The sequence below is a fragment of the Maylandia zebra genome, linkage group LG22 (assembly GCF_041146795.1).
Source record: "Maylandia zebra isolate NMK-2024a linkage group LG22, Mzebra_GT3a, whole genome shotgun sequence".
Lineage (NCBI taxonomy): Eukaryota > Metazoa > Chordata > Actinopteri > Cichliformes > Cichlidae > Maylandia > Maylandia zebra.
Genome location: NC_135187.1, coordinates 19,571,681 through 19,593,727, shown reverse-complemented (window position 1 = coordinate 19,593,727; position 22,047 = coordinate 19,571,681). Strand labels below are relative to the sequence as shown.

The window sequence follows — 22,047 nt, the reverse complement described above, 5'->3', positions numbered from 1 at the left end:
ACAAATCCATCCTGCCGTGCATCAGGGGTTCAGGTTGTTGGTGGTGTAATGGGGTGGGGGATATTTTCTTGGAACATTTTGGACCTCTTCAGTACTAAATGAGCATTGGATAACTAGGGATGCACCGATACCGATACTGGTATCGGGGCCGATACTGTAAAATGTGTGTGTACTCATACTCGTAAAAGTTAACCGATACCATGAACTGATACTGAATTATTTCATTAATCAGAGATTGGCTTGTCATTTTTGTTGTAGTTTTTTTAGATTGGCCACTAGGGGGACATCCTGCGCTAAACAGGCACAGGGTTAGACGAGTCAGACTGGCAGCTCCAGATAAAGAGAAACTGGAGGCTGCTGTAGCTAGGCTAAACAAAATGTCAGCAGTGTGGACCGGAACAGCCAACTTTAACTCAGGTTTTGGAAAAGCGATGAAAAATGTCAAGAGAAAATCCACGGGCAGTTAAAATAACAGAGGCTCTGACTCATTTTATTGCTCTGGATGACCAGCCAATGCCAGTCGTGGAAAGCATAGGATTCTTCTCAGCATACTCGAGCTGCGATATGAAATTCCCAGCCGCCCACACATCAGGGAGATAATGGTGCCAAAACTTTCTAAAGCAGTAAAGACAAGCAGTGTGTGCGCGATGTCAGTCCTTGGTTTAACAGCAAAGTGGACTGATGATCCACAGGCAGATGAGGAGTTTGTTCGTCAATGCCAAATACTTTCGTTATTTTGTTTGTTTGTTTACAATATGGACACTCTGCAACAATTGAAAAGTTTATTTTATTCTCAAACCTAATTTGTATTAATTTTATTCCAAACAGAAGTGTTTATTTATTATTCCGAAAGCTCGAGACAGTGCCAATAGTTCAGTGATATTTTGTTAAATTACAATGTGGAGACTCTGCAATAATTTAACAGAAGTGCTTATTTTTCACTTGAAATTTTTTTGTGGTCATTTTTATTAAGATATTATTTATTATCGGCAGAGAATAAAACAAAACCTGTCTTCCAATTCATTGCATTTGTGTGTGTGTGTGTGTGTGTGTGTGTGTGTGTGTGTGTGTGTGTGTGTGTGTGTGGTAGAAGTATCGGTTTTTGTAATCTGTATCAGCAAGTACTCAGATCCAAGTATCGGTATCGTATCGGTTTGAAAAAATTGGTATCGTTGCATCCCTACCTATAACCTACATTTATCTACAGTAAAGAGCAACAATACAGCAACACCATGTTCTTTATAACTTTATAACCTGTTTCCAGCAGGATAACACACCATGTCACAAATCTTAGATGATCTCAAACTGGTTTCTTGAACACGACTGTAATCAAACGACCTCCATAGTCACCAAATCTCAATGCAGAGAGCACCTTTGGGTAGTGGTGGAACAGGACACATCATGGATGTGCTGTGTGATGCTATTTTGTCAGTATGAGCTGATGACTTTGTAGAATATACCGTATGTCACAAAGACTTCAAGCATCTCTGAAGGCAGAAGGAGGTCCAACCTGGTACTAGCAAGATGTACCTCATGAATCAATCGATGAGTGTATACATGTGTTGTTGCCATAGTTTTGTCCCATCTGCATTTTTTATTATTACAGCATAGTTTTATCCATTTATAGCAAGTTATTTTTGTGTCTCTTGACTATGGGTCATTGACCTTAATTAAACTTCAGGTTGAGAAACACTGCTGTTGTGAGATTATAGATCATTAGCCACCAAAAAGACAGCAAAGGAATAATTGCACAATTTTAATGTCACACAGTTATGTAGTTCCTTGGTTGTTTGTGTCATTAGTCACAAATTCTTGAGAGGAAAAGAGAGTTTTTTTAATCTATTTCAGTTTAAAAGAAGACAGGAGAGGACAGATTTACCCAATCAGGTTTTTTATTTGGAACAGAGTGGCAGATTAGTGACAGGGCGGTGGCGTGGAGGATCCGCCTCCTTTCGCTCACTCAGCCAATGACAGAAACTCAGCCTTAAAAAATGCAAATGTATAAAAACAGGAATGGGAACAGCAAACATAGAGTAGTGTAGCCTCCACTGGGCTTCACACACACAAACACACGCTCACACGCACACTCTCAAACATGCACACTAACACTCACACACACACATACAAATTTACCCTCTTTCTCTCAGACACGCACACACGTCTTATTTGGCTACGCAGGCTTAAATGGCTACAAACGCACACGTTTACACTTTGACAGTCACTTTTAGAAAAGACAGTACGTGTTTATATCATTCCTGCCTGTGAGAAAGTGGCGTGTTGTCTGTCCATCTGTCCTGCGGCAGACAGACAGGTAGACAAGTCAGACAGACAGTGAAAAGACACGGTCAGTGTGTGTGATAGCCACTGTGAGGGACGAGCCGCCCCACATTCAGCAGTGAACAGACTAAACACACCCTCACGCACGCAGAAACACACGCACACACACACACTCGCGTCGACAGGCTAGTCAGTGTACACAAGAGTCTGCTGTGAAATATCAAGGTGAAGCACTCATGCATACGCAAACACACAGGTAGCAGGTTTAGATGAGGTGCAGACACAGGCGCGCACAGGTATTCTTGGACTGGCGACGGGAAGGAGGGAGGGAGGGATGGAAGGAGGGGGCCCAGGTAACTACACACACAGGAGTGGAAGAGTTGTGTTACCTGCATGTGGAAGAGCGTGAGAACTGCTGGAGTAGGTAAACAAACACTCGACCACAGTACATTCCAGCTTTAACTCGCCCCTCTCTTCTTTTAAAGACGCACACTTGGACAGAAAAAAATGCACACACACTCACACACACACACAGACAGAGCCATCCGCACACACCCAGACGAGTATAGTTTTGACTCCCATGCATTTTTGTTCTACAGTACTGAGTATAATAGAAGCTACTAGCCCAGTCGCACTGGTGTGTTTATTGTTACAATCTCTTAGATAGAAGCACAGCCCGCCTGTCTCCTCACGTTGTCCCCTCCCCTCCCCCAAAATGCTCCCACGGCAGGTTAACGTTGACCTCATAAACACTAATTCATTTTCCTCTCATAACCAAAGCTCTAACGGCAAATGTTATGACTGAATTAGTGCACGTGGGAGCAACTTTTTAAAAAAAAAAAATTTCATTAAAGCCCCTCACACTTCCAAGAGGCCCCTCCCATCCCCAAACAGAGAGACAATGATGGAAGAAAGAAAAAAAAAATCATAAGGTGAGGCATGCAAAAGGGTGTGTGCGTTTATGGCTGTGTGTGTATGTGTGTGAGAGGGGTGGGGTGGAGGGCGTTTATTGGATGATGGCCGGACGTGGAGTTGTGCTTTTACACAAACAGACCAAACTCTAAACCAACCAGCAACTGATCGATAACTAACCAATAACATTGAAACCACCTGATCTTGCTGGAAATCACAAGTGATGACTATCACTATGACGACGACGATGATGGCGATGACGGCGACGAGGGGTTCGATATGCGCTCGTGTGATATGATTTACAGTCTACTTAACGTCGGCGCGGTGTGTTTCAGTGCGCTGCGAGTTTTATTTCAGCTGTTGTGTGTTTGGTGTGTGTGTGCGTGCGTACGTGTGTGTGTGACAAGAGCACAGCTCATCTAAAGGGATGACGTGATGTGATGGATAAAAACTCTTCATGGTCATGCAGATGGTTAGTGACGCCAGAAAGGATACGCTGATATTTACATATAAACTTTTTTCTTTTTTTAAACTGCTAAATACACATCCTCCTGTTTATTATTATTATTACGGCATTATTATCATCATCATCATTATTATTATTGTTCACCATCCAGCCCAAGAACATTGATATATTATTGATTATTATTACTATCCATAACTAGTCTTTATACAGCTTAGAGGAGCAGAGGGAGGGGGGCCTGCCGGTGTCTCCGCAGCGGCTCCTTGACGTTTCTGAAACACGCCGAGCGCTGAGCACCGTTTTCTGGTTGGCCAAGCACAGAGCGAGAGGTCAGCGCCACCTTCGAGCAGATACGAGTGTGTGTGTGTGTTAGCGTGTGTTTATGCGTGGCTTTGTGGACGTGCGTTTGTGTGTCTTTGAGCACCAGATTGACGGAAGGCACACAAAAGAGACCTTTCCTCTCACCTTTGACCCCGGGCTCTGTGCGGCCAACCAGACGCTCTGTATGGTTTGTTTTTCTTTTTTTTTTCTTTTTTTTAAGTGTATGTGTAGAGTGGGGGTGGTGGTGGTGAGAGGCAGAGTAGAGCCCGATCTAATAGTTAGTCTGTCCATAGGCTCACTCCACCCGTCTCCACCTCTCTCCTCTCCCCTTTCAGGCCTTTTTTCAGATTTGCTCCGTTAAAAACAGAAGAGGATCTCTCTCTCTCTCTCTCGCTCTTTTTGTGTGTGTGTGTGTGTGCTGGAAAACACAGGTTGCAAGAGCATGTGTTTTGTTTTGTTTGTTTTCTTACAAAATAATCATATCATTACATACAGAACAAGAGAATCTGTAGAATATTAATAACAACATTTACTTTAAAAACATCTCGCGTGTACGTGTTATTTTTTTTTCTGAATATATTTGGATTTTTTTTTTCCTTTTTTTGTCCTCTTTTTTTCTCGTTTTCTTTGAAAAGAAGGTTCCATGTCCGCAGAGAGAAAGGCGCTCTCAAGTATGGAGACGGGAGGAGAGAGGGATGAGGAGACCCGAGCAGATAAGGAGGGTGGGGGGAGAAGAAGAGGAGTAGGAAGGATGGAGGAGGAGGAGGAGGAGGAAGGGCAGGACTTATAGAGTATCTTTCGCTCTTCTCTTGCTCGCTCTTTCTCCCTTCCCGGTGTGCGGCGTGTCTCTCTGGCGTGTCAGTGTTATGCATAAAACTCCTCCTGCTTGTCCGGTTTCTGGTAGGTGACGGTGGCCTGTTTGGGTTCCTCCAGCGTGTAGCTGCCCTCGTCCTTCTTCTTCATCCTGTACACCAGCAGCATCACCAGGAAGGCAGCGAACAGGGCGCCCACCACGCCTCCCACTATCACCGCTGCAGCGAGATGGAAACAAGAGTTAGTCGTGTCAAATTTGCAGCAGATTAGATGCTACAAACACTCAAACACACGCAGAGACAAACACTAAAATGCCATTAGAGCCGCTGGCACGTCTGCGGCCGACTATGAAACAACACGGAGCTGCTTTAGAAACACTTCTAGCAAATCTACCACAGCATCACTACCACCTTCCTGCTAAGTGAAGACGGATGAGCCCGAATGTGCCAAAATACATTCTGTGCTGCCAACCGCTTTGTGTTAAAACTGCAGCCCTGCAGTGCCACATAGCAGTTTAACCCTGTGGGGGCTGCCGGGGCCAATCAGCAGCAGCTGCTTTGTTTCCCACCGTCCTTTGCTTCCTCTGCTTATCTTGTCGAAATGGTTAAAAACGCCCTCATTACAGTGACTGGCATCCACGCCAAAAGCGGGAAACAAGCGCTTTGTTTCCATTCTTTGCGTCGGGAGAGTTTACTTTGTTTATCTCCATTTCTGCTGAAGGGATTTAATTAATGCAGTTTTTCCACCGCGTACTTTCACCGCAAAACGTATTCCCCTCGTCTGCCTCGTCGCACCGTTTTACGTAATTAAATCTTCTATAAGATTTCAGTCGGTTTTATCTTCTTTTGCCCAATCATGCAGTGCGTAACTACAGTCTGTGCGTTTCACCGTGTCTCTTTATCTCACCGTCTCTGATTTTGTTTATACTCAGACTTAAGGAATGTTCACTGCACCATTTCAAGTTGCTGTCAAGATAGCACATAATGAACCACTTGTCCGCGAATTCATAATATCAAGTCATCATTAAGACGAATGACTAAATCAAGGATTTTAGTCATGCCGGTGGGGCTGGGCCATGGATGGCATTGTCATTCAGCCCATCTGTCCACCGCTTTTATCCAGAATTAAATTGGACAGAATGGCCTGAAATTTGGCGAGGATACTGATGTTCCCCTCGGGATGAATTGTGTCAACTTTACTGAGCTCGCTGCATTTCTGAAAGCAAAGAAATTATAATTTTATTCCAAAAAATTTTGTTTGAGTTTAGTTCTGAATAACAAGTGGTACCCAGCCGATGTGCAAGACAGCAATAATATATTTAGCATGTTCGCAGTAAAGAGGACCTATTATGTTCTTATCCTTCTCCTTTTTTCTTCCATATACAGTCATGCAAAAAATAATGCTTTCATACCGCTCGAAGCTTTCCTGTGAAAAGCTGAAAATACCTCATGATTCAGTAGATTGTAGATTCACCTTTAGCAGGAATGAGTGGAAGTAATTGTTTCCTGTATTATTGTATCAGTCTCTCACATCATTGTGGGGGATTTTTGGTCCACTCTACTTTACAGTGTTGTTTTAGTGCATTGAGGTTTGCAGGTTTATGCCTGTCATTTTCATGCCGGCCATTGAAGCACCTTGATTATTTTCTTTTTGAGCCATTCTGTTGTAGGCTTGCTTTGTGCTTGGGTTCGTTGTCCTGTTAAATTGAACTTTAGCTGTTAGACAAATGTTCTCACATTTGATTCTAGAATAATTTGTCATACAGACAAATACATGCTTTCCAGAGGTCTTGTGTAACCTTTCCAAACAAGCCACACTTTTTCAGTCTTTATTTAATTGTACTGTGATGAACTTTAACATTTAACACACTAACTTAAGCATGTAGAGTCTGAGATGTAGCTCGTAGGTTGTTTTTTGGGGGTTTTTGCAGTTTCTCTGAGCATTGCACGGCAGTATGCTTGCATACCTGAATGCTCCAGATCAGGAAAATGCCCAAACTTATGCTCTCACTTGCTGATGATCAATTTATGCATTATGCATTTGATTAGGAGCAGCTGGCTGCTATTGACCTTCTTAACTCTTATTAAAGCAGTGAGAGTGTTCTTAGTTTTTCACATGACTGTATATGTTGTTAGAATAGTAGATGCTCGTATTACTTATAGCCAAAGTTTAATAATAATAAAGCCAGTGTGCGTACCGATAATCAATTTGAGTGAAAAGCTCAGACTTCAGCCAGGCTTTTTGTACTGCTGTCTCTTTATAACATCAAACCAAACCAAACCTGTGTTTACAAGTGGCAGCCAATCAGAAGAAAGCTGGCTTAAACCCAATCAGAAGAAAGCTGGCTTAAAGGGAGAGGAAGCTAAAACACCCTTTTTTTTTCGGATTTTGGTGCTAAAAGGGCTCTGTCAATGAAAAGCTGCACTACACTAATACACGTCTACTGTCTAGTCTAAAATATGTTGCCTCCTGCTCTTTACCGATGAACAGGAAATCAGCGAAAACCACAGCCAGAAGTCCACCAATCAGAACGGCTGAAGGAGAAACAGAGAGCCAGTCAGGTCAGGCAAATTGGCTGCTCCTTTCTTTTCAACAACAGCTCTTTGGGATGAGGAATAGGGGGCACTTGAAAAGGAACTGGATTTAGCCAAAGGGGAAAAGGATGAGAAAAAATAGGGGGGGAAAGGAGGGGTTGGATAACCCGAGAAGAGGATCTCTTGTTCTCAATGGGTCAAACGGGGCTAAGCAGGACATTCTGTTATGGTGATGAATCTGCACTACGTGAATGCGAGGTGATGCCAGATTGTCAGAGCAGCTTCCTGAAAGCAGGGAAAGAACACAGGAGGCAACTGGGAAATGTGTTCTGCCAGTCTAAGGGGTGATTAGGAAGACATGCTCAGAGACAGACAGGTGGATGAAAAGGGCTCGAATTCAGACACGACACACATGGAAGCCATTTTCATGATCTTTAGTGATGGATAATCTTACCTATCAAGACCTCTTTTCTCTCCAGGATGTTCTTCTGCGGCAGCTGGGCCGCGGAGCTGCCTCCGTCCACAGAGTTGCCGATAAGATCAGGTCCACCCGCCATTTCGCTGCCAAGATTATTGCGGCGTCCATCCATGATTTCATAATCTCCACTTGGTCCTGCAGCACCCACTTCGTTGGTGCCCTCCTGAGATGGGGAACAGAAAGTGAGACCAATGAGGAAACTTAAATTTGATGTAATCCCATTTCCCCCACAGAGCCGCTGCACTGAAACGCATCCAAACCAACACAGAACTTTCCATGGCACATGTTCGCCTTTAAAACAATGAGCCTCTGTATATTAGGATGGGAGAGAGCTGCAGATTGTCCAACCCATCCAGTATACGCACAAAATCTGGCAGCTTAATTATATGTGGAAAACCAGAAAAATCTAAATGGATCGTGGTTTAATGCAGTTTCTGTGATTAACCAAAAGCACATGTGTCAGAGAAATGCCTCTGGTCTCGAATAACGAAGAGGCAGTTAGAAGAAGAGCCGTTACGGTTTACTGGACCATAAACTGTATTTAAAAGATGGAAGAGCAGTAACAGCATGATGCCACATGATGTTTTGAAGCCTCAAGTTGAGCATTTTGGTCTTTACCGTCTTGATTTTAGGAAACTGAATGTGACAGTCTGAATGAGGGAGATGACATCTCTTCCTTTCTGCCTCTAAAATTGAACCATATTTTAGAAAATTGGAATTACATTTAACAAGACGTTCAACCAGCAATTGAAGCGATAAACTCATCAGTAAAGTGTTTATTGAGCTCACAGATCAAGTAAGCATCTCACTGATGTTGTGGATGCTGTTCTTGTTTTTTGAGTCTGAGATGAGGACACTAAGACTACTGTTTGTTAGATTTGGCAGCTTGAGCCCAGAAGTGATCGGCCTAACTTTGCATAAAGAGTGGAAACAGCAGGAACCAGCGAGGGTAACTCTATACAGGTTTAAATAAATATCACAAGTCCCGAAGTTCACAAATGAACATTTTTCATCTCGTTTGCCTAATACTGCCTGACATGAGCTGAGTCCTACCTGTGTTGTTGTGGGCTGCTGTGGGCGGGTCGTCCTCTCTGTTGGCACCGCCTGAGTCGTTGTCATCATGGGAACCCTGGGCCTGAAGGGGGTCCTGGTCTTGACAGTGGTAGCAGTGGTTGTTGCAGCTGTGGTGGGCTCAGGGGTTGACTCTGGTGTGATGGACATGTCTTCTTCTGTAGTGGTTACGTCAGTGAATCCTGGGTAAAGCAAGCTGGGCTCTGGCGAAAGGTAGATGTCTTCCTCTTCTTCTGTGGCGCTCAGGTCATCTGAACCAGCAGAGGGCGCTGCACTTTCAGCAGGACTGGCTGCAGGTTTGGTGGTGAACATAGGAACGGCAGCAGGGGACCGAGGCGCGGCAGTGGTCTTGGCGGCGGCCCGGATTCTCTCCAGCTCTCTCTCACGTTCCCTCTCTCTCTCCCTCTCTCGCTCTCTCTCCCTCTCCCTCTCTCTCTCCCTCTCCTTCTCTCGCTCCATCTCTCGGACACGCTCCCTTTCCCTCTCCCTTTCTCTCTCCCTCTCCTTTTCCAGCTCCCGCTCCAGCTCCCTCTCCCTCTCCAGGTCCCTATCCAAGAACACGCCGCTCTCTCCTTCAGCTTCAGTGAGAAGAGGGGTGGTCGTCGGGTCCTCTGGGTTGGGGCTAGGCTCTGCTGCAGGCGGTGCAGAGGGAGCGAGGTCAGTTGCTTGGGTGGTGGAGAGAAGTAGGGGTTCCTCTGTGGTGAACGTGACAGCTACTGATGTTGGCCTCATACCGATCTCAGGAACTGAAGAGGAGAGAATTAGAACAAAAAATGAAATAAGACAAGAATTTGAGTCAAATTTGACACAGTCACTCCATCACAAGCCACCACCCGCCCACCCACACACACACACACACACACACAGATAACAGTAGATCAGAAACTGAGACTATTGCTGGCTCATTCACTTCACACTCAGTAGTTTACTCTCTAGTGACACTTCTGACACTTAATCTGATTAGTCTTACTCAGCCAGCAGATTGCATCGTCCCTAACAGGTGTCCCCGGTGTATATCCCTAATACCTAAAGTTCCCCTGATGGCTTACTTGATGGGCTGCAGTAGAAAATAAGAAGAGATGTGTAATGGAAGAAAGAGAGGAGCATACAAGGTCTGATACGGCTGTGCTGTTCTTCATGCAGCATCATTAATCCTGTCATGCCTAAGAATGGCGAAGCATGTCATCACATCTGAAAATCACTGAAAATCAATGCTTAAATACTGTATGCCTCATCACCGCAGGATCCACTATGATCACAGAAGTTGCACCGAGCAGAATGATGTCTTTAACTATCTGTAATATCTGAAGCTGCAGCCACACAGGTTTAACGCTGCTCGAAGGCAAGAGGTGTCGGGATCGATCCAAATATCCATAGTACCGATATCAAATATGCATCAGTACTGGACTGGATTGATACTTTGTTTCTACCGTCTAACTTCAGTATGTAGCTCAAAGAGCTTTATGCTTAATAAACTATTTTCTTGGAAGAGAACGGAAGATAAACCGAAATGCTTTAGAGGCGGGCACAATTACACTCCTGATGTCCAAAAAAGTTTTAAAATTGTTTCAAAATAGAAGCTGAAAGAGTGTTTTTTTTCTTTTGTTAGCTAAGTATTGTGGAAAGTACAAATCACAGTGGTTTACTCATCATTAAAACCTGTTCAAAATTTGAAAATTGATGCTAATTCATCTCATAAATCATTCAACACCCTGTATTTAATTGGTATCGGATCGATACCAAGGTTTGCAGTATGTGCAGCAGTACCAAGGACCATCACCAAAACAGACAGCATTCACATTGTTGTATTTTTATAGCTTTTAATAAGAGAATGTGGCAAAAGTTGCCTTCAGAGTTTTCTGAAAGGCGTCCTAGCAGGTGGGTAACATAGCAAAAAGGGCTTAATTTAACCTAAACTATCATTTTGCCTAAATTAAACCAAACTGCAAGCGAAAACTGAAAATAAATAAATGAATAACCCAGCTAAGTCTGCACTGGTAACTCACATGGGAGATGAGCCCCAGTCTCCTGGATGAATCACACACACTAATCAACCTACAACCACCCCCATAATTTACAGTCAACAGCAACCGTGATCCTAGAGCAACATTTATTATGACGTTGCAGGAACAAGTCAACATGGTGACATCGTGTCTAAACTTGTAAGGCTTCCACATGAAGCTGGAACTAAGCTCCTCAACCAAAGGCTTTCCATAATGCAGCACGTTAATATGTTTTATTAAGATACACCTTCCCTGGTAAACTGCCCACCTTTCAGACTCCAAGGCCAACCATTTGAGGTTTGAGGAACCCCAAGCTTGGGCAACCATCATGACATCATCCCCAGCTCTTAAGCAGCAATTAATTTGTCCTTGACTACACATGCAGCTATCTGCTTTATTCATCAATAATCCCTTCGGTAATTTTTAAACGCTAAGGAAAGATTTTCTGCAGAACTACAAAAAGCATCATTCAGCTTTTTTTTCACAGCCAGCTAACAAACAAACTGGGATTTATGAGTACAAGTGTCTCCGCCTCCATCTTTCCTTTAAATGTCAGCAACACAAAAGCACACACAGAGAGTGCTTAACTATGTTTGGTTTGTTTGGTTTTTTTTGGTTGCTTTTTTAAATCGCTTATAAAATAGTGAATGTAATGATGACTTGGCACCCCAATTAAATCGCCATTTTCTGCTCATTTAGCTGTCTGACAGCAGAAACTTAACAATGTGTACACGAGAACGACTGCTGCAAATTACGAGTTCAGCTGTGTTAAAAACCTGGAGAAGAGAAGAGAAGAGAAGAGTGATTCATTTTCTTTTTAAATCTCATAATGCTATTACTCCACCCCACCTTTCATTCTGTTATAGCAGTGAAGCTCTTTGGGTTGAAAGAGAAACAAATTGAATTTACAGGCACAAAAACACGAAGGCTGTAGTGGAGGTGGAGAGGATATCGAAATATGGACTCCAACAATGCAGCTTCTGTTAAACACATCAGACACCACAACAAGAAAAAAAGAAAGAAAGAAAGAAACTGGATGGCTCTGAAGCAGCTGTGACACAAAATGAACATCTGCCTGTTAAAAACGAGCCCTTTCTTTGGGCTCTGTAGTTCGGTTTGAGCTTAAGCAATTTGCCAGGCTGCTGTTTCAGCCACAGGGGGTGCCTCTGCTACACTCTCCTGCTTTGAATGGTAATTTATTTTGAGCGTGCTCGCCACTAGCGCAGCGCCCGAACTGAGGGCAGCCCTCAATGAGTCATGCTTAATAAGGGGCGCCGCGCTCAAGCTTCGACAGCAAGATCAGAAAATCAACCTGAATTACAGCAATGTGATTTACATTAAGTAGGTAATTCCTACAGCCCGGCTCGAGCACGGGCCGCACGCTCGCACATAGGTGCCCGCGACACGCTGGTGTGCGTGTGATCGTCTAATCTGCATGGACTGTAATCTGATTAGAGTAAATAAGATCTCGGGGAACTGAGCTTCAGTTAGTGCTTGTTTGTAAGGGGTGTGTCTGAGGAATTTTCTTAATAAATCTGTTCCCGAACTTCTCAGTCGAGCCACACGGCATGTTTATGTGGTGTGACTTTGGGTGTGTGTGTGTGTGTGTGTGTGTGTGTGCATGGCCTCCACGCATGTGTGTCTGGTGAATAGAGGAGGGACTGTGGGGGTCTTCGGGGTCAGCAGATTGAAACCCGACAGCTGTTGAGTCTGAAAGAACCAGGGCATGAGTGTGTAACCTCACACACACACATAGATATATATATATACACTTACAGCCAGAGCCAGAGCCCGAGTAGAGATCCTCGTCGTCGTAAAATTCATCTCTCGCCGACCCTTCGTCATCGATAGGCAGCGACCACTTCTGTCCCTGTTAGACAGAGAGATTACAGATGACTGAGAAGTTTGTCATTTCATTTGAAAGAGAAACCACTTTTGCAGATTACACACACACACACACACACACACACACACACACACACACACACACACACACACACACACACACACACACACACAGAGTTGTCTGGTGCAGCTGCATTATGTTGGACAGGGGAACATCTGTCTGTCTGTGGCTCTATGGAGGAGCATAGTTAATGAGTTGATCTAAAGCTGGGATTTTGGCAGTGGAACATCAAAGCTTTTAAGGAGAGAAGAAGGGGGTGGGCGGGTGGTGGTGGTGGGGGTTTCCATTTTGTCTCTGCGTATAAGATAAGATAAGATAACCTTTATTAGTCCCACACGTGGGAAATTTGTTTTGTCACAGCAGGAAGTGGACAGTGCAAAAGTTATGACGCAAAAATTAGAATACAATAAGAATAAATACAGTACACAGCTGTACAGAATAGAATAAAATAATATACTATATACAGTAGAATAAAATAGAATAAAAATATACAATAAGATAAAAATAGAATACGAATGCTATATACAACTGAGTAAAAATACAACGATGCCAGAAAAGATTATTGCACTTAGTGTTATTGCACATGTGTGGATGTATGTGTCATTTGCAAGTGATGCTCGGCCCGTAAAGCAGCAAAGCAAAGGAAAGCAATTAACTTCTGAACTTCATTCCATTACGGATTAATAGGGTAATATTTTTCAATATGAAGTGTTCGGTATTTAAAATGATAGGAAGTACTCATTTTTACACTCACAAAGCAAACGTGATATCTTTAAATTGCTTGTTTTGTCTGAGCGGCAGTCCAAATACGACGGTTTGAAAATTACTGAGAACGGAGGCCAGCAGCAGCAGGCACATTTCAAGCAACCAGAGCAGGAAAATGACACCAGTGCTTCCTGCCTGCTGTGACACAGAGCTGGCAAAAGCATCTGACCGATTAAAAATCACGAAAGTTTCTAAAGTTTATTCCTACAGACTCGTGAATGTCTGCACCAAATTTTAATGGAAATCAATCAGACACTATTGAGATACGTCAGCAGTCTAAAACCCAAAAATCTATTCAGTCTACAAAAATGTAAAACGGGAGACAACGTTTAGTTTGATGAATGGCCTGAGAGGATCACAACTGTCCGCAGATCACTTATCGCTATCTCAAAATAATTATGTGGCTCGGAGGTGAAAAATATCACCCCCCCCCCACACACACACACCCTGTCTGAAATGTGCTCATAACTGTCTTGCAGATCATTTCACAGCGTCCTCCCTTCTCATCACTCCAGCTTAATCCAAGCCTCCTCCACGTCAGCCCGCGAGGAGGAAGCACAAGCACGCCGACCCCCACCGGGGTCAGGTAGGGGAGATTAGTGAGGGATCATTCAGGGGTTGAATCTCTGAAGTGAACGACCTCAGCCTCCGTTCACTTTGAGGCTGATCCCTCCTCCTCTTCTCTCTCTTCCTTCATCCCTTTCTCTCGACCTGAATCCCACATCCGTGCGATGTTTAAACGCACACTTTAGCACTCAGAGATTTTTCCCATCACACAGGGTCAACTAATGCTGCTATCGAGTGCATGCACTTAAGAGATGCCGCACGCGCTGCAGTGCAAAGATAGATTCAACCTACAGAGGTGTTTATGCACAGTCAGGAACGTCCAGTCAAATATTTACAGACCGCCTTTCTATACTGACTTTTATTCACATGCTAAATATTTTACCTGTTTTTTTCAATGATTAAATAGTTGGATCGTTCACATCGAAGCCGAGTCCCTTTCATTTTGACAAAAACTGTTTTTATGCTAAATATCTTAAAGCGTTTACTTAAAACCATCTTCCAACGATTTAAACACGTACTGCATTGTGTGTGTTTGTTAAAAGATGTAATTTTCTGTAACGGAGATTCTGCTACTTGGGGGCAGCTGAACAAGAGGCCAATGCAACCGAGATTTTATCTGCTTCTCAAGTCGATGTGTTCACACTGCTGGCAAACATTTGCTTATTTGCATATCAAGCAGGCGTAAAGGACCATTAGCATGAGGAGTTGTGCTTCTGGCCATGATGAAGTCCAATAAAGACTCCGCTTACAGCTTTGTAAATTGAATTATTTGGATCTTTAACTGCCAAATGCTCCAATCAGTCACTACCACGGTTTTACAGCATTTTGGATTTTTAGCAGAGCCTGAACAATATACCATTTAAGAACCGATAGTGATATTAGGTGATTTTAAAATCTAATATTTTACTATATCGGCTGATATTTTTTTTCCTGTCAGACACATGAAACATAAACAGATCCTCCCAACATTTGCTATGTGCTGATCGGCAAATAGCTAATATCGGCTGATGATATCAGCCCGCCAATATATTAGTCGGGCTCTAATTTTTAAGATTCATCTGAGTTTTGTTTCTGTTTTTTGCTGAAAACAGCTGCAGTGCTGTGTGAAAATGAAACTGATGAGAGCAGCTATGTGAGTGAATTAAAACAGCAAAATTGTTGGCCATAAACGCGAAATGACATCCTGTTCTCGCTCCCAGCTGGTGGCAGCAGAGCCTGGTTCTGCCAGAGGTTTCTTCCTGTTAAAAGGGAGTTTTTCCTTTCCACTGTCACCAAGTACTAGCTCATAGTTGGCCATATGAATGTTGTGGTTTTTGCCCCATCATTGTAGCATCTTTAACTTACAACATAAAGCCCCTTGAGGTGACTGCTGTTATGATTTGGTGATTTGCTCGTGATAAACATTTCTCAAGTGATTCTTCGACAATAATTTTCAACTTGCAGAGAAGCGTTCAACATCTGAAGATTCCCTTCTGGGATGGGTTTCATATCGTCAAAAAGGGTATTTAACCCCCCCCCCCCCCCCCCCCCCCCCCGAGTTTTTTTGTGCATAAACCAAACGGTGACCAAAGACTGAAGTCCAAAATGAAAGTTAAGTATCTCGGGAAATAAGGCAAATAGGGAAGCAGCCTATCCCGTGTGTTAAAATATGATGAAAAGCTTTCTAGGGGATCAATATTGGACGAGTTGGGAGTGAGAAAGTGTTGAATGAATGTAAAAATGGCAATATTTACACTACAACCTTTACACTAGTTTATTATTATAGCACACAAACACAAATCAGGCCCAATTTTGAGGTCTGGCATCTTTCCCAAAGACCTGGATGCGCTGAGGGTCAACCCACCAAATTTCAGATAAGTGGATGATCTGCTCTCAGCGCAAAAACGGAGCAGACCAGAAACGCTGATGTATACTGATGTTATACTGTAGAGTCAATCAGTGCATTGCTGGCATAAAAAAAGATCATAAATGTGCTTAAGAGGATGTTTTCTTAAATACTTCAGAACTGTTGCTACGCTTATTGGAGTAACGGAGCGCAAAGCTTTTTAACGCTTCCTCCAACGTGTATACGTCGTGTATATTTTGAGCCCAGACCGAGCTCAGTAGCAAACAGTAAGTAGTGCAATAATCCAATGACTAAAAAGGGTTTAGTTTTTGCTCCAGGTATTGGAAAACAGTCAGTCTTCTGCTGAAAATCTGACCAAAGCAAACTTATCTCTTCAGCAATCTTAAGCCCATCCCCAGGGCCTGCAGAGCTGTTTTTCTTTCCCTTTTTTTTGCCAGCCAGTGTGATGCTAATTGTGCACACACAGAGGAGCACAGGCTCCTCCCCGGCTCCAGACAGAGGAAACCTGATGCCTTTAAAAGCCAATAAAAGCATAATGGAATCTAGAGACCCGAGTATCTCAGTCCATCACATCACAGCATGAGGTGGAGCTGAAACGCTATATGTACCTCCTGAAAATAAAATTGACTTAAAGCTGTTTGGAGGCCGGACACAGTGAGGAGATTGGTCTGAGAAGTGTGTGTGTGTGTGTGTGTGTGTGTGTGTGTGTGTGTGTGTGTGTGTGTGTGTGTGTGTGTGTGTGTGTGTGTGAAGGCCTGGAGATGTCAAACCCGGACAGTACTGAAAATACCAAAAAAAGACACACCAGTGTGAGCAGGGTGCAAATGTGTCTTTCTCGTATCTGTGTGTGTGCTATATTCCAAGGATCACTTTTACAATGAAGGCCGTTGCTATGGGCAACCTTTGCCTTTCACAGAAATTCCCATCTCCCAGTGAGAAGCTACCAGACACACACACACACCCTCACACGCACGTATGAGAGCTCTAACTACATAAGCAAAGGTGTTATGTAACGTCAAAAAAACAACTTTATAAAAAAGAAGCCCCACCATCAGTCTCCTCCTCAGGCTCTCCCCCTCTATCGGTTCCCCCCTTTCTGCCTCCCTTCACCTCCCCCTGAATCCACAAACTCCGTGCCAGTGTCTCCCTGTCCTCGCCCCACTTTCCTTTCATCTTAAACTCCATTCCTTATCTCGAGGCTAGCCCCCTAAATTCAGCATGACTGCCAAATAACAAACACACACACAGATACTTAAATAAACACACCCCGCCCCTGAGGGCGGCACCAGAGCCCACCCCAGGGGCCCCATTTACAGGTCCACACATACACACACACACACGCGCAATCAACAACCTCCAGGACTCCAGGAGTACAGCTGTGGAGCCCCTGTTTGTTTAGTTGTGCATCATCTACATTTATCCCAACATTTAGGAGCAATATAAAATCCACCTCGGTGCCTCGACATGCTTAAATTGTGAGTCAATATGTGCGAATTCACAGCGTGGCGGGCAGCCGTGCGTCACTGCATGTAATTACACTGAGTGTGCGTCTGGACCAGTGTAATCACAGGTTTTGTCTGTGGTGTGGTGCGCACGTACATGCAGACATAAATGCTCCTCGGACCTTTAGTGTGGGTGTGTGTTTTTTACAGGTTTTTCTTTTGGAAGAGGGGGGCAGCTCTGCATTTCGCCTGTGTTTCGGGGGAGCTATAAACAGCTGTACTTTCAGCCTGCACCACATAGCTAACCAACCACAGCGAGACGCAACGAGCTCCCCATCCACCGCACGCATAACCTAAGGCCAAAATCATCTGTGTGCCCTTAATTTCCCTCCACCGCTGCATTTTGTTCCCAGTCGTTATAAAAGGAAACTGTAAGATGACAGCTATATATTCAGCTGGATCTGCGAGGTGAATGCAATCCTGGTTTTTGGCAATGCATGAAGCAATGCCATTATGAGGCATGCGGTGCCAGCTGGAGTCATTTTTAAAACAATCTCGTCAGGAATATATAATTTTATACATACATATATATATATATATGTATGTATGCACTCGTGTAAAAAAGAACAGGAGAAAAAATGACATTAAGGGGCTGTAAAATCATGTTTTCACAAGGCCAACCCTACTGCGTCCTTTGAGGGGTGTTGCAACATTTGCAGTTAGTCAGGCAGAAACATGATCTGAAGCCGGCATCAGGTTTAGCACCATAAATGTGATCCTATAGCTTGTCTATGCATGTGTGCACAGCTACAGAGTCTGGATTTTATGCCTAAGCCAACAATACTGTGGTTTCACAAATATTAATACAGAAAATCCACAGGAGCTAATCTGCTCCACTTTTTTTAATTTAGGTATGGAGTAAAGTATTAAAGCAGCAGCCAGTAGGTACCAGAATTAGATCAGGAGAAAAAGACCAGGTGTGTGTGTGTGCGCATTTTCACTGTAGGAACAATGGGTCTATAGCTCTCAGCTAATTCTAAGCTTCAGGAAGTCAGATAACAATGGGAGGCAGAGGTGGTCCTACACATAAATCAATTAACACACACAAACATCCAGTAGATTTTCTGCCAGATGTGCACGACCCAAAGATGATTTTGTGGTTCTTGTTTTTTTTTCCCCCGAGTGGTCGAGATCAGTTCAGCTCGGAGATCCCCTTCAGGCTAGCTCTGCAGATAGAAAGCTTCATTGTGATTGACTTCAAATGCATTCCTCAGTAACCCGAGAGGCTGCTGCACAATGCCTCGCACAAACACGCGCGCATCCACACGAGCATTTTAGTCTACTGATACAACACACACAGCCCTGCTCTGCTTTGGAGAAATAATCGTTAATTGTGCCTTTTAATATGTGAGATTTTATCGGACCGAATGTTCCCAACTGCCGCAGCATCTCTGAGCTCTCAAACTGTGAAAAATAATTTGAATACTCCCTCTGCTTTCTGGCACCAACTCAGTACCACAGACTCGATCTGTCCCTCTATTTACTGCATCCATGGTGCGGAAGAAGAAGAGGGCTGAAATACAATGGATGCTACAGGCTGGTCAGATTTGGTCCTCCCCCCTCCACACACTGTTCATTTAGGATTAAGCGAACCTTCCAAAGGGAACTCATCCATCGAAATTTTGTTCAGGATTCAAATACTGTGCTAATGTGACAGACAGCACAGGAAGCTTTAGATGGTAGCCTTGGCTTGACCTTTGCTAAAGTTTGAGTCACTGAACTGAAACTCTCATCTGCATTTGTTTGTCTGCATTTCAGCTGAAATATCTGACTAATAATGTGTGCAGTGTTGAGGAAGTGTGCACCACAGTTTGTGCTTTAGTTTCATTGAGTGAAACTACAGTTTCTTAATAGTCTGCTACTTAGTATTTGAAGGTATCCATGTATGTTCATTACATTCATAGAGTTTAGGGATACATCTGGCTTCCTAGCATTAGCTGATAGCTGATGACACAAATGACTTTCCGCCGTCATGCCCAAATACAGTCACTTGTGGCTAAGAAAAAAGAAGAGAAGCAAAAACACTAATGTTAATGTTAGTAAAGGTTTTTCCCCATAAATGTCAATAGATTCTGTTTTTCTACCCCTCCCAATTCAAAACCATAATCTTAGCTACAGTGTAGGACAAACATGTTTTAGTTAGCCAAAATAGATCAAAACATTCAATTTAGACTGTAACCCAAAACGTAAGCGGTCAGCCGATGTGTTTCTATGACTGTTTGGATTGGCTCTATATCTGCCCTATCTGAGTTTTTCCCTATTTGGGGGAAAGTGCAGTAAGAAAAGTTATTTACTCTGAAAGAGGTTGTAAAAAGAGTCAGGTGAGTAAGTCAGCCTCTGTTAGCTGTTGCTAGCCTCTGTTAGCTTCTGTTAGCCTCTTTTAGCTCGTGTTTACCTCTGTTAACTACTGTTAGCCTTTGTTAGCTACTGTTCAGCGGCATTACACTTCAGTTCAGGAGATGAGTTTGAAGGTGAGGAGGAAGCGTAAGTTATTTTATTAAGATTATATATATATATATATATATATATATATATATATATATATATATATATATATATATATATATATATATATACATATATGACAGCAATAGCAAGTGTGACCAGCAGTAAAACTATCGAACTTGTAATCTGAACTAAAATAAACTTGCTAAGTCGTGCTAAGCTATGAGCAAATCACTGATCAGACTCAATTCGTAAAGAAGCCACAAGTGCTTTAAAAAACAAACAAACAAAAAACAGGTGTTGTGTTGTAATCCAGGTCCAGCTTTCCATTTCTATTACTGGTATGATGTCACTCCTAGCTTCACCGTTTATTTTTCTTTTTTCTTTTTCTGCCTTTATTAATTGGATAGTGTAGAAGGTGGGGAAGTGAGGAGAGACACGCATGAAATGTTTCTGGTCAGATTAGAATCCACAGCCCTGCAACAGCCTTTCAGCATACGGGTCACCTGATGAACCAAGCGTGCGGCAGAGGCACCCCGAGACCTGACTTCTGAGGTAAAAGGATCGCATTACATGGGCTTGACTAACACATCCCAGTTGTAGCAGAAAATCCTGTGTTGGATGATTATGTATGTGCCACTCTGTAATTAAACATTTGCTTCTAACTCTGCCCACATATCAGGATTCACTGGCAAATATGTCAGCTTACTGAAGCAAAACATGCTCTAACTTCTATTCCTCTGTGACCCTGATACTTGTTAGTGATCAGTAAACAAACTGCCAGGAAGTTCAAATTTTTTTAAAGCTTTTCTGATGCATTAGTGTTGCAACTCATCATATTTACACAGTCGGGGCGCAGTCTGAAATCACGGTGCCATCATGTAATCATATGTTGAGTACACTGCCAAATCGTTTATGCTGATGAGATCTCTCTAACACTAGGTGGTCTAAATAAACATTCGGCTCTGTATCCCACAGCTACGCCGCTGCCTCCACCTCCTTAGTCTGCCTCCTGTGTTAGCAATTAGCTGTATGTGAACTGTGGATGTTTGTGTTCAATAATGGCGTGCATTTCAGGCTCCACTTATAGTCCAGGTTGCTCATATTCGCACCAGAGAAGCGCGACGTTGCAAAACTGAAAGGGTGTTATTGTTGCGCTCGCTGAATGCTTTTACCTCTATGTGGGTGTCCTAACTGAACCAAAGTGCCACATGACCAACAATAATCATCTGGCAGACATTTGAGGCGCAGATCAGCCCTAAAATCAAGTGTAAAGTGATTTCAGTGAGCCGTATTTCAACTCTCCCTGCAGTTTAATAGATAGATAGATGCAGAGCTTCGTGAAGCAGGTGCTGATTCACAGCCATGTCTGCGTCTGCTCCTCTGCAGAAGCCCGTCGGTTGGAGCTGGAGGGTCAGAGCCAAGCTGTTCGCCGGCAGAAGACTAGCATCACTCTGCCTGGAAGCGGTCAGACTGCTTGGCACATGCCCTCCGGCTACATGCGTCCTTACAGGAAAAACTGCAGCCTGTTTACCGTTTGTATGATTCCACACCCATCTTTCCTTTCCGGAGTGGATCCCCGACCCTGTCAATAGTGACCTCTAATCTCTCCTCCAGCTCTTGCTTTTCTGCCTCGTCTCATTCTCCACCCTTCTCTTCCTCTTCTTCCAGCTGGGCAGGCAGCCAACCTGGACTCTAACACACTTACAGTCAGATGTAAGAGAGATAGAGGGCAGTCTGTGCGTGTGTGAGTGTGAGTAGGTTACCAGGTGATGGCCTGGTTAAGACACCTGCCACCTTCAGCAGAGATTAGCACAGACGCCTCTGCACAGTCATGCTGCTCACACATTCTGTGACACCTCATAACACACACGCATGCATGCACACACACACAGACAGACTCACACAGACAGGCAGACGGTCGAATGTCGAGACAGTATCTTGTAGCACTGACGTCAGGTGCGCTCACACGGTCCAACACCTGCACGCCACGGCCAAGAGGGTCAAAGAAATCCTGTCTCAGTCCAGGATGCTGATATAAAAAAGGTTAAATATACTTCCTGATTCACAGATACACAATGAGACAATGGGGCCCCTGGGCACAGGCACAGACACGATAAAGTGACCTCTTTCTCACAAGAGTA

At 43.6% G+C, this 22,047-nt stretch overlaps 1 protein-coding gene across 1 annotated transcript in view; it reads right to left on the bottom strand.

The window, feature by feature from the left end:
* Positions 1-1,874: 1,874 nt before the first annotated feature.
* The window catches only part of sdc3 (syndecan 3), a 41,621-nt gene continuing 21,448 nt past the window's right edge, over positions 1,875-22,047 (bottom strand). Inside the window, exons 2-5 of the mRNA XM_076878890.1 lie at positions 12,649-12,742; positions 8,852-9,615; positions 7,775-7,961; positions 1,875-5,004 (exon numbers count right to left, since the gene is read on the bottom strand). Of these exons, the coding sequence (XP_076735005.1) occupies positions 4,838-5,004; positions 7,775-7,961; positions 8,852-9,615; positions 12,649-12,742 (1,212 nt within the window). The 3' untranslated portion in view covers positions 1,875-4,837. The remainder of the gene's footprint in view (positions 5,005-7,774; positions 7,962-8,851; positions 9,616-12,648; positions 12,743-22,047) is intronic.